At 42.8% G+C, this 12,382-nt stretch overlaps 1 protein-coding gene across 1 annotated transcript; it reads left to right on the forward strand.

Annotated features, from left to right (window-relative positions):
- The first annotated feature begins 1,231 nt into the window (after positions 1–1,231).
- LOC129367259 (E3 SUMO-protein ligase CBX4-like) lies at positions 1,232–9,484 on the forward strand. Its single transcript, XM_055041571.1, has 5 exons — positions 1,232–1,521; positions 1,744–1,787; positions 2,306–2,371; positions 4,592–4,658; positions 6,083–9,484. The coding sequence occupies exons 1-5, from the start codon at positions 1,453–1,455 to the stop codon at positions 7,526–7,528; spliced, it is 1,692 nt and encodes a 563-aa protein (XP_054897546.1). The 5' UTR covers positions 1,232–1,452; the 3' UTR covers positions 7,529–9,484.
- The last annotated feature ends 2,898 nt before the right edge of the window (positions 9,485–12,382 follow it).

The following is a 12,382-nucleotide window of genomic DNA, read 5'->3' on the forward strand; positions in this document are numbered from 1 at the left end:
CAGTGTTGGTAGCAATGTTGCCTGAGCAGGTGATGAGTTCAAATCCAGCCAGAGTCTTTTTCCCGTGGAGTGTGCATGTTCTCCCTGCTTCTACACTGGTTCTAGTCCAAAAACACCAATTAGGTTTACCGGTGTCTCTAAATCGCCCTGTTGTCTGTGTATGTCTGTGTGTCTCTCCCAATAGCTGCTGGGAATAAGTAGCAGACTCCCACCAATAGTCTGGTAAAAAATAATAGGATCTAAAATAGGATGGACCACCTTCTACTGATTCCCATAGAATCAGTAGAAGACTGATTCTATGGGAATCAAAGTAGACCTTTGATTCCCATAGAAAAATCCTCTTCCATGTAAATAACCATTTCATTCAATCATGACAAGAATTTAAAGGTTAATAAAATCAAATCATTATTTATTATTTTCTGAGGTTCTTTTTTATTTTTTCCAAAAGTTGGCTTTGATGTTAAATTGCAGATAGCTTACCAATGGCTGTCTGGTTTGGTTGGGTTAAATAAACCTGTGTCATTATTACATCAGAAATAAAGCAAGTGCTTTAAGTTTACACCCTGAAGATTTGTTTTAAACTCTTATTTATAGTAGAAAATGTAACAGCAGCTGAAACACTGAATAATCTTCTACTACATTATTTCAATGGTTTACTAGTCAGCATGTGCAGTGGAACAAAAACAATAGATATGAGAGACAACATGCAAAACATTTGCAGAACCAGAGTACAGCAACTGGCTACCAATAGCTGGTAGCATTAGCTCTTCATGTCCTGTGCTATTTGTCATTGACTTTACAGGGCAGAGCTTCTATCTATCTATCTATCTATCTATCTATCTATCTATCTATCTATCTATCTATCTATCTATCTATCTATCTATCTATCTATCTATCTATCTAATGAGCTAGCTGACCAGCTATCTAGTTAGCTAGCTGACTAGCTAACAATTATTTCATTTTTTTGCTCTCCAGCCGATATTTTATGACCTTGAACTGATTTCCATATTCTGAAAGTTAATTTTGACTTGAAAAACGTAAAAACAAAACAAAAAACAGCAAAAACAGAAATTAATGTCTCATAGCCTAAACCTTTTCTCTCGCCAGATGTCTGAATTCGTTGTTTCTCTATTTTCCCACAGCCCTCGAAAGCAGCAAAGCGATCAAACCCCGCCCAGTCACCGCCCCCGTGGCGAAACGTCACATCCACGGCTATTTGCATGAAGTGTTTTCGTGCTGCAGCTCCAACTCGCCTGCAGAGCGAGTCTCCGAGGGCTGAAAGCGAGGGAAGAGACGCAGCGAAAGCAGGAGGAGGCGGAGGAGGAGGGGGATCCTTCACATTATAGAAGAAGCAGGAGTGGGTAAAAAAGGAAATAATAAAGCAAAACCTGACAGAATAGATCAGGTGTCGGCGCTGAGAGAAACTGGAGAGCGACTCTCTTGCGCTGGAAAATGGAGCTACCCGCCGCTGGAGAGCACGTATTTGCGGTGGAGAGCATCGAGAAGAAGCGCAGCAGAAAGGTTCGCTTTTTACGCACATGCGTAAATGGGACTGACTGGTCTCCTCTTTTTTGCTGTTATTGACTGCATGTTTATTTCGCCTTATATATATATATATATATATATATATATATATATATATATATATATATATATTATATATATATATATATATATATATATATATATAGTAACCTTTTCCCGTTTGCGCTCTCTCTCTGTCTCTCTCTCTCTCTGCCACAGGGGAGGGTCGAGTATTTGGTCAAGTGGAGAGGATGGTCTCCAAGGTGAGTCCGCCACTGAACGGAAACAACATCACGACCACATCAACAACAAAAAAATAAAATAAAATAAAATAAAATAAATGAAGAGCAGGCAAGAGAATAGAAGAATTTTTGCGAGCGTGGGCGCGCAGATGGGCGGTTTGCGCGTGCTTGCTTCTGGGCGCCTGACTCGTTGGCCCCGACGATGGATGTGGTTTTACGATCTGTGCAATCCCCCGTATGCCAATTAGACAACGACGCGTCTGTAATTGGGGGCGATGTTGAAGAACCGCCCATCGATGTGGATTTGCGATCTGTATCCAAGCGCGTAAAAGTTGCTCCTGATTTATAACACTTGTATCCACCGAGGAAGGGACGAGTGTCTCAGCGTGTTAACTCATGTACAGACCTGCTATAAGAGGGATATGAGGGCTCATAAATTATATGCTGAATTAGTGACGACCAGTGCCTGTCTGAGTCAGCCTTTTCAGACCAGTTTGTCCCAACTGCTTTATCTCCTCCTCCTCCTCCTTTCTGTGCAGATACAACACATGGGAACCAGAGGAAAACATCCTGGATCCAAGGCTGCTTGATGCTTTCCAAGACAGGTGAGTTCAGAATTGGAGAAACCAGCTTCACAAGTAATGGTACCAGCAAGTAAAAAAAAAAAAAAAATCTGGTTTATAAGTGCTCGGTTTCCCATATTTCCTGTTCCAGTCGGAACACTTGACCTTTACCGCCATCCATTGGAACGCCCTGTGTGCTTGGTGAAAGCTTGGATTCCTGGATGATCCCTTGTTGATCTAGCCACATAGCTTGTCATTCAGAGATGCTGAAAGTTCAGAAACTGGATTTATCATTGTGTTTAGTTTAGGATTTATCATGGTGTCAGGTTACTTGGACAAACGAAGCCACTTTGTTAAGCAGCTACACTTTCTGGCACCTGGTTGTTAGCTGAGAGTCAGAGTCAGGTCATCGTACATTGGTGGTCTTTTAACCCTCACATGTTTCTTCTTCAGGACATGCCAGAGGTGAACCACAACAGGGGTCACGTTGAGGCCATTAGTTGTAGATTTATTCTGGGCGGTACCAGAAATAACCCATTAGGGCTTTTCAGTTCTAGATATTCCTTAAGCATGGTCCTTACATTTCTAAATTTTAAGAACTATGGCGCAGAAAACAATGCATGGAAAATTCTTTGAGAGAGGTTTGAAGTCAATGGAAAATTACAAGAGAGTTCTATTACTACTTCAAAATATATGTCTCAGTTCTGCTGGTTGATGTCGGTAATCCTGTTTATCAGTCAGGCTATCTGCTCTGCTGAGCCTGCAATCAGCTTTCCTATAAGCAAGTGAAAAGTGGTATGATGGTGAGAGCTGGCTCCATCTTCCAGACAGCCAGGTCGAACTCCAGACATGCTACCTGGCACTTCCTCAAAAAAAAAAAAAAAAAAAAAAACTTTAAACCATAGGAACAGTATGATGAACTTTGATTTAGGTAAATGCTTAGATCTGGTTTATGTTTTAGTTTTTACACTGCTTTAGAGGCAGATAACAAACCCTGGTTAGTCTACATTCTGATAAATTAATCTGGAAAAAAAAGACCAGAAAGACACGAGGATCCAAAACAGAAACTCAAACTGCAATGTGAGAAACCAGAGCAAAGAATCCACTTGCAAGAGCTGGTCAAAAACTTTAACAGTTTCATTTTGGACAAGCTGTAAATCCTGGGAATTCTCACTGAGGCAAAAATAAATCTGTAGCTCAGCTAAAAAGCAAGATTTTACATTTTAATAAATTTGTAGAACTGATCATTCGGAGATATGCCAAGGTTTAAAAGTAGCGAATAGTTGAATGTCATCAGTATAGCATGACAGGATGTGCAGCTTGAGACCGAGTCTAAACAAATCAGATGTACATAGAGCATGGAAACACTTCCTAAGGATCATGAGACACTCATCAAGATTCAGATTCAGTCCATTCAAAGTTCCAAACTCACATGCCTCTGTTGCAAAAGAAAAGCAAAACTCATGACCATACAAGACAACATAATATGTTTGTAATTATAGTATTACAACTAAATTAAAAGTGTTAAAAAACCCTCTAAACTTCGTTTTATACTGGCGACTTTCTAATCATACCCTGAGTGTGTGGTCTTTCCGCTGCAGGACTTTGTAATTGAATTTCTCGACTGTGCGCCGCATTAAACTGTCACTGGCTTTTCTCTCAGCCTCAGCAACCTTTAAGGTACAGGTCACACATTGCAGAGCAAACTCCACCTCTGTTTTTGCAATTATCACCAGCCCTCTGTTACAAAGCGGAGGAGGGGGGTTTTATTGAAACTAATTATGCATCCCTCCAGGGAGCTAAATCGCCTGAACGCCAGGCTATGAAAATACAGCGAGTCGTCATTGTAATTAGAGGTGATTGGGGGGAAAGCAGGGGAGGACTCTGACATCACTCCTGTCTACCGTGTTCAGTTACTGCTTTTGGAGAGGCTCCCATTGAGCTGGAGGAAACCTAAGGAAACTCTAACAGGGGGGGCGTTTCGTTCACCTTTGAGTAGGATTTGCATGACTGAGCCGATATTTAAGATCAACCTTCATTTCAAAGTAATGATGAGAACAAGCCTCCGGAGAGATAACCATTTGATTCTCTGCAAAGAAAGTGAGGATGGGTGAGGAGGATTTACATAGCAAGTGTCAGTCCAAGTTATAGCAGGAAATACTAGGAAATACTCAGTTTCCTGGCTGAGCCTGAGGAGGACACCCGTGACGCTTTGTTGCCATGCAACAGTGACTGACTGCCTGCCGGTCTCCACTCCCACAGGGAACGTCAGGAGCAGCTGATGGGATACCGCAAGAGAGGACCCAAGCCAAAGCACCTTCTGGTTCAGGTGAGACAAATCTGAACTGCAGCGCATTCGATTGGGGTTTTACTTGGTAAACCAACTGCAAAACTATTAAGTTGAAGGGAAAGCATAAATAAGCGCTTTTAAGATATTTTACAAAAAAAAATTCAGTCACTTTAGATCCGCTTTCCCTGAACAGAATAGAGCGAACTAACACCTTTCAGATTTTCAGAAACCTAGTTACTAACTTAAGTCTGAGCATTTGTTGGTTGAACTCAAGTTAAATCGATCTGTTCTGCGAATGCCTCTGAGGTTTGTTAGAGAAATTCGATGAAACAAATTGGCTCATAAATGGCAAGGAAACAGCAGAATGGGCAGGGACAAATCACTGGTGAAGTTTAAATGAGGGTTTGGTTTATCTAATATTCAACACCTGTTCAATCCATCTTTTGAAAATGAGAGTATGGCACAGCAGCAAACCTTCCAAGACATTAACAAAGATCAAAACTGACAACTCTGGAAGATAATCCACAGCTTAGGTGGGACAATCTGCTTACAGCACACATCTTAGTTGTGAAATCCACAAATCTGTCCCTCTGGAAGAGTGGCAAGACAACAAAGATAATCCAAAAGGCAGCAGTCTTACTGAAAGACAGTTTAAGAAAATGTTGACTTAGCCTAGCTGAATATAAATACATGCCTAACTTCTCAAGTTTTTATTTTGTTAATGAACACCATTCAGGCTTTCCTTTCCTTACTCTTCAAAATGATGCACCACTTTGTGTTGGTCTGTCACACAACAGCCAAAGAAAATACCTGGAATCTTTTTGGCTTTGGAGCGAAAAAAAATGCAAAGGGACGTAAATACTTTTTGTAGTGAGAAGCACAAGCAAAGTTACCAACAGCAACTTTGTTTAAAACATTGTTTAAACGGCGTTTGAACAATGTTTTTGTTTTTTTGTTTATTAACTCCCCAGATTACCAAATGTATACATGCTACTAAATGGGCCAAATCATTTGTTTAATGTATCAATCAAGACTTCAGAAAGGCCAAAGGATCCCCTCAGAGGCGTGTCTTTATTCCTCTCAGGAGGGTGTTTTGGTAACACATGACATAAAGTCAGCGAGGATACGCAAAGCTGCAAGGGACATTCCTCCAAGCTGAGGTCACAGCCACAGGAGACACTTTGAAATGTCACTCTGATCTCCAGCCGGTGGCTCAGAGAGCTACACTGGACCAGCAGGGAGCCCGTATGATGATGGGCTCAAGGCCCCTGAAATAAACCATCCACTCATTTGGGCCTCACTAGAAACCTGCCACACATTCCTATCTCAGCATCTCTGTAGCAGCACCACCAAAGCAATGGCTTTGCTGTTGCATCTCTCTCTCTCAAATAAAAAAAAAAATCCCATTCGAATCATCCATCCTATTATTGTGCCGTTGGAGTAATTGATGTATTGTTTTGCAGGTGCCATCGTTTGCCAGGAGGTCCAACATCCTGGCGAACCTTCAGGAGGCTTCCTTGGAAGGCAACAGCTGTCAGAAGTCCGGCTCTATCCAGATGATATGCCCCCAGGCCCAGCAGTTCCAGCTGAACAGCAAGAAACTTCACCAGTACCAGCCCCTGATCAGGGAGTGTGATGCCGAGCAGCAGTCCAACGGCAAGAAATTCTTCTACGAGCTCAACAGCAAGAAGCACCACCACTATCAACCGGACCTGAAGCAACATGAACCTGTTTTTGCTAAGCCAAGGGACGTCAAAGCTCCCGAGCTGTCGAACAAAGGATACAACCTCCCAGCGGTGCTGCAGCAAAAGTGGGTCCGGGACAAAGACTCAGGCTGCCTGACTAAAGTAAAAGACATCACTATGGAGCTAAAGAAAATTCCAGCCGACCTTAAAGGACAGAAGGAGCCGGAGAGAGCGAAACCGAAAGAGGATGCCTCAACACACTCCAACAGTGTCAGCAGCAGTAAGCTAAAGATTGTTAAGAACAAGAACAAAAACGGGCGGATTGTCATTGTCATGAGCAAGTACATGGAAAACGGCATGCAGACTGCTAAAATCAAAAGCAGTGATTGTGAAGGCGCTGAAAGGTCACTGCAAGGAGCAGAGAGCAGCGTGGAGAGGCACCTGGCAAAGATGAAGCTCGTCAAAAAGCTTGGCCTCATAAACGGTTTCTCGAAGCAACCCAAAGACAACCCAACTGTTCCTAGTTCTGGGATAAAAGCAGATTGTTGCAAAGAGAAAGAACTGTCCGCTCAAACAGAGCAGACTGTAATGGAACAGGACAAAGGTGCCGAGGGGCAGTTTCCACAGGATAAGCCATTACAGCTGACAAATAAGCCTGACGAACTGCCCCTGCCCTCAGAGAGGGAGGTTCCAGACAAAAGAGAAATCCAGAACGGCCATCACGGACTAAAGCGACACCTTTCCGACACAGACGCTGAAGAACAAGGACTGGCTAAGAGGTTTCTAAGTTGCAGGAGCGTCAGCGTTCCCCACACAGATTCCTCGCCTTCCCAGAGTCTCGTTGTTGACAGAAATGAACAACAGAGTCCTGCTTTACTGCACGACTATGGCTACGCAGACCAAGAGGAACCCATGGACCTCAGCATAGTCAAATCGAGGCCCACGTCTTCAGTCTGTGTGGGGACTGAGCCGGAGACGCGAGCTGAGGAGCCAGCACATCCACCAGATGACAGTCGAACACAGACAGACACACAAACAGAGAGCCAGACTGAAACACACAGTCCGTCAGAGGAGGAGAGCGCTGACATTGTGTCTGACTCCAACCACCAAGCAAAAAAAGACGAGGCGTTTCCTTCTTTCCAGCCATGCCTTGGGAATATAGTCATCACAGACATTACTGCCAACTGCCTCACCGTTACCTTTAAGGAATACGTAACGGCATAACACAGATGGACACCACCTGAGGGACTGACATATGATATATTTGTATTTTCTGATTCCTGAATGTACAAATGAAGCGTTGATGTTGTTTTCATTTTGTAAAACTCAGATCTAAACACAAGGGTAAAAAGACAAAGACTCTCAGTTCTCTTCTTGCATATTTTCGAAGTATAAACCCAACCTGTTGGTATTTCAAATTTCCAACCTAATCCAAGCTGCAAAATTTTATGAAATAATTGATGAAACTCTTGCCTGACATGCACTTACTTTTGTAGACAGTCTTCGTTTTTCTATGGATGTGAAATGATTTGTACTCTCTACCTGTCTACTTTCAGATTACAGATAAATGTAGGCTTTAAAGGGAGTTTTTGTAAGGAAGAAAATTATATTAAATCAAGGTACATTACACTGTGTCAGAGTGCGTGCGTGCGTGCGTGAGTGTGAGGTGGACTGTTTTTAAAAAGGATGCGTGCTGCTTGGATGTCGATGATGCCATTAGGCATGCTTAGACAGGCAGATACAGAAAAATGAAGCACCTTCACTGTCAATTTGTGTCATAGAAACAGAAGACCATCTGTGGTCACCGTTTGATCTGTTTGAAAGACTTCTCTTTATTCACAACCCCTGGGAACTTAAACTGAGCACAAGTCACTCCCATTAAGCTTGCGGTGTCTGTTTAACCCACTGACAGCATCTTGTTTTAGTGGAACATCAGGCATAACCAACTTTGGAGAAAACAGCAGCCATTTTAAGTGTGTCACAAGCCCATTTCAGACAACATTTTGTCCTTCTGGCTGCATGGGATCTGAGGTGCTTTGAGAGAACGTGAGCACTTATATGTGCAGACTAAGAACAGGAGGTTTCCTATGATACTAATTGCAATAAAAATGTTTTGCAAGAGAATCTGTAAGTGGTCATTTTTCCGTAACGCTTGGCTTTGTGACTGAATGCTTGAACTAATGTGACCTCAAACCATGATGTGGTTTAGAGGCCAAATTTATACCTGGCTGATTGGCGTATGAGTGTTTCTTTGAAAAGAGTATCATCAATCCGATCAGGTTTTGCAGGACCGGTCTGTACTACGGTGCACAGGTCTAACTTAGTAGATTTGACTATAACTGAAAAGTTAATTATTTGAATAAATCATTCCAAATGTGAAGCTAGCATATCCTTTCATCCCACACATACCAACACGTTTCAGGTTTTTTTTTTTTTTCTGTTGATTTTAAATCGAGGCTCAAAGATAAAGAAAACTCAAAACTGAATTTTTCAATCGAAGTATTGCAAAAAAGTAAATAGTTTTTTGGGGGGGGGGTTTTAACAGATGTCAGCTTGCTGTAAAGTATTTCCATATACTGCAGAGTTGATGCTTTCGCTGGTCTGGGCTGTCTGTGCTTGAATTACTGGATCAGTTCGACATGGCAGTAATCATGCTGAGGCGTTGTGGAGCACCAGGTCGCAGCCTTCAGTTTGTCTGCATTGCTGCACCTGGTGTCTCTCGCCGTTTCCTCTGTAGTGCGACATAAATTCTCCACATGGGTCAACAGCTGTGGATGTGTGGAAACCACTTCTCTGGCATTCAGCATCTCTACAAAGCCTGTCGAATCGGTCTAAGAAAGTTGGCCAACACCAACAGACGACATGGCTCCTCAAATCATCGCTGACTGTGGAAACGTATCACTGGACCTCAAGCCAGTCGATGTCCAATCTCCCTCCAGACTCTTGGAACAACCAGTTCCTTGCCCTCCTTGTGGAAAATGTCAACAAGGAGACAGCAGTTAAGTCGGCAATCTATGATTGTGCAGACTGTAAAACTGTCATCACATTTCCCTAATTGTATTGTTTGTTTTGTTTTTTAATGATTGGTCTAAATTTATGTATTTATTTTTCTTCTTTTTATGAGAAACTGGATTCAATTTTCAAGAGCAGTAGGTCATTAAAATTCAAACACAATAAATATCACTCCTTGTGCAGGTTGTTGAATTTGACCCTTTTTTTTTTAAATAATATTGACTCAACTTGAGATCCACCTGTGCATGTCAGCAAACACTGTGACGAGAGCTGATGAGTCAGTAACCCCTGACGCAAAGCTGGACGTTGACCCGAGCAGCTCTTCCAGACACGCGTTTTGTCGACATCTGCATGCAGGAGGGTGACCGACGTGTTCTGCGTGGGTCTGTCATATATACAAAGCAGCATCTCAGCTTCACTGTCTGCCAATCGATTAGTGTATGGATTGCGTCAGACAGCAGTTGCTCATTGAGCATAAGATGCGCAGCGCACTTGGGCGCTCTTCTGCGCGAATCTTGTCCAAAAAAAAAAAAAAAAAAGCAGAGGAAGAAATCCCCCATCTGGATCGCCAGACACTTATAAGCAACTGGTGACTGATGTGCCTCAATGTACCAAAGCAGTTTGTCGGGACAATCGGTGTGATCTGTGTGCAGCGGCAGTTCGACCATTTCCCTTCGCTGCCGGTGAAACTGCTCTCCGTGCGCATTAATGTGAGCAACGACAGAGAAAATGGCTGTCCTCGCTCTCCCTCCTCTGTGCACTTTCTATTCAAGAAAAAAAAAACGCCTCTCAGTTTATGGACCCGCAACAGAATCCCGGCGCAGTTCAGCAGCTGCAGGTTTTGCGCAATGTGCAGTTTGTGACGGCATAAATAAAGACGTTTGTGTCATGTGATGATTACAGACAGAAACCGAGTTGTCACATCTCGACGCTCCTTCGTGCCAACTGAGGCTGAATTTGCGCATGCATGACTGAGGGAGGCCCGCCGACGGTCGCGTATTCAGAACCGAACCTGCCAAAAACAAAACAAAACAAAACAAAACAAAAACGTATTCTTAAAGGCTTGAAAATGAACTAGGAAGTTTTTCTCGAACATGTTTTTTCTCCTTCTTTGCGCCGTGTTGAGAATGCAAACACGGCGCAAAGTAAATGCGTAGCCGGCCCGAGGAACATGCGAACTAGGCTGCTGTTAAGTTTTACCCAGCTCAGGTCACAAAGAGGCAACAGATAGTGCCTAGCCTCACATGCAGAACACAGATCTGTTCTGGATCTGAATCCCTGGAAATGTATCATTGTTACTTTGAAGTCCTTCCAAATGTAACAGCTGAATGTGTTTTGGATTTGTGGAATCAAAGGAAAACACTGACACTCTGACACACATGTTAACAGTCACAATTTAAGGTTGTTGGGTGAATAGTCGTCGTTGCTGCTCTGGTGTTTGTCGTTAGCAATGCCACCACAACCTCATCAACAAATACGTTTATTCTCTCTTTCTCTGCTCTATTGAGGCTATCCCAAAAAAGACTGACTGACTGCCAACCAAAGAGGTTGATCAGATAAAACCTTCTTCCCAAAGTGCTGTTTTATTCAATAAATAATGTCGACCGGAATTGGGGCCCCAAATGAAATCCTGATTAGGGCCCTAGATAAATCTGAGTCGGCTCTGCTTGCTTCTCCTCTGCTCTGACTCCTCTTTAGTCGGCCCTGTTGTTTCGCCGACCTGGCAGCCTGCATGCGGTGGAAGTTTTCCGCTTTCTTGGCAGCCGAGGCGCAAAACACTTAAATTTACATCCTATTGTGTGGTGTAATGAAACCATGGTGCCGACCGGGGTTTGTTTTGGTCGTTTGTTTGTCTTGTTTTAGACCATCGTAAAATTAGAACTGGATTTCTCTCAAGGAATAAAATAAAATAAAAATAAATAAAAAAAGAAACAATGTCAGTGGTACTTCGTGGCGCCACGGGTTTCGTCGGAACAATAATGTAGCTAATTGTTAAGCTGCGTGTGCTTATTTCACTGGCCATATTTTCTGTAGCTATTATTGCCCGTGGGGTTTGTGAGCGCAGTTTATTTTTTCTCCCCTCAGTCTGTGCGCACCGGCAGCCCGCGCGTCTTTGCCCAGATACAAGCCAGCCAATGGCGTTTGGACGCGGCAGCGGTGCTGCACTGCAGGCACGCCGAAACCAATCGCAGCCGCTGTCTGAGCTGCGCCCATCTTCCTCCTTCTGCCTGACATTTTGTTCGTTCAGCTTGCGCGCAACATTTTCTTGTGGAAAGTCGAGATAATTCATTAAAACGTCATTTCGGTGACGCACTGAAAGCCGGTCGCTCCGACGCACCTGGTTTTCGTGCGTCCGTGACGCAAATTATGTTTGGGAAAAATGTTTTGTTGAAAATGGTTTTCTCCCAGGTTTTATCATTAGGCTATTCATTTTTTAAACATATTTTTCGTGATTAGTTTTGAAGGGATAAATGCTCGTTGGATTTGAGGCACGGATTTGTAACCCAACCTGCAGAGAATGCAGCCGAGCAGAACATCGTGACGCATTTTGGTTCGTCTGCTCCTGGTTAACAGCAGATTTTTATATTAATATTTTAGGCTGTAAAGAGGTTTAGATGAACTGGACGCTCTAAAGCCTCAATCCATCAAATTGGCCACATTTCCCGTTGACGCGATTTGTAATAAACTCAGAAATCATATTGCGGAAACAATAATCCAAAAGGCTTCCATTCAATGAAACGCCACAGCCGCAGTAAAGAAAACGATTTGCGACAGATAACGTTCGGAATTTTAATATGTCGATTTGGAGTTATTAGCGATATTAGTGGGCAGTGAAGGGAGTTCAGCATCACCGATAGTCATTTAAGAACATCTATCAATAGTGAACGTTTTTAGACGCCTAGATAATAGCTGTGGTAACTGGAATTCAATTGTATTTGTTTTGCCTAAAGTGAGAAGCTCATTATTTTTTGTGTCCATATTTGACTGAGCAGATGCACGATAATTAAAAAAAAAAAGAAAAACATAAGCTTCAGTTTGTTTTAGTCTGCAAACATCATCTGGTAG

The sequence above is a fragment of the Poeciliopsis prolifica genome, unplaced genomic scaffold (genome assembly GCF_027474105.1).
Source record: "Poeciliopsis prolifica strain line A6 unplaced genomic scaffold, Auburn_PproV2 SCAFFOLD016, whole genome shotgun sequence".
Classification (NCBI taxonomy): domain Eukaryota; kingdom Metazoa; phylum Chordata; class Actinopteri; order Cyprinodontiformes; family Poeciliidae; genus Poeciliopsis; species Poeciliopsis prolifica.

Bases quoted from the DNA above. Each gene is read 5' to 3' on its own strand.
- LOC129367259 (XM_055041571.1), top strand. From the start codon at position 1,453: ATGGAGCTACCCGCCGCTGGAGAGCACGTATTTGCGGTGGAGAGCATC. The intron at 1,788-2,305 runs GTGAGTCCGCCA...CTTTCTGTGCAG, and splicing joins TGGAGAGGATGGTCTCCAAG to ATACAACACATGGGAACCAG. The intron at 4,659-6,082 runs GTGAGACAAATC...ATTGTTTTGCAG, and splicing joins CAAAGCACCTTCTGGTTCAG to GTGCCATCGTTTGCCAGGAG.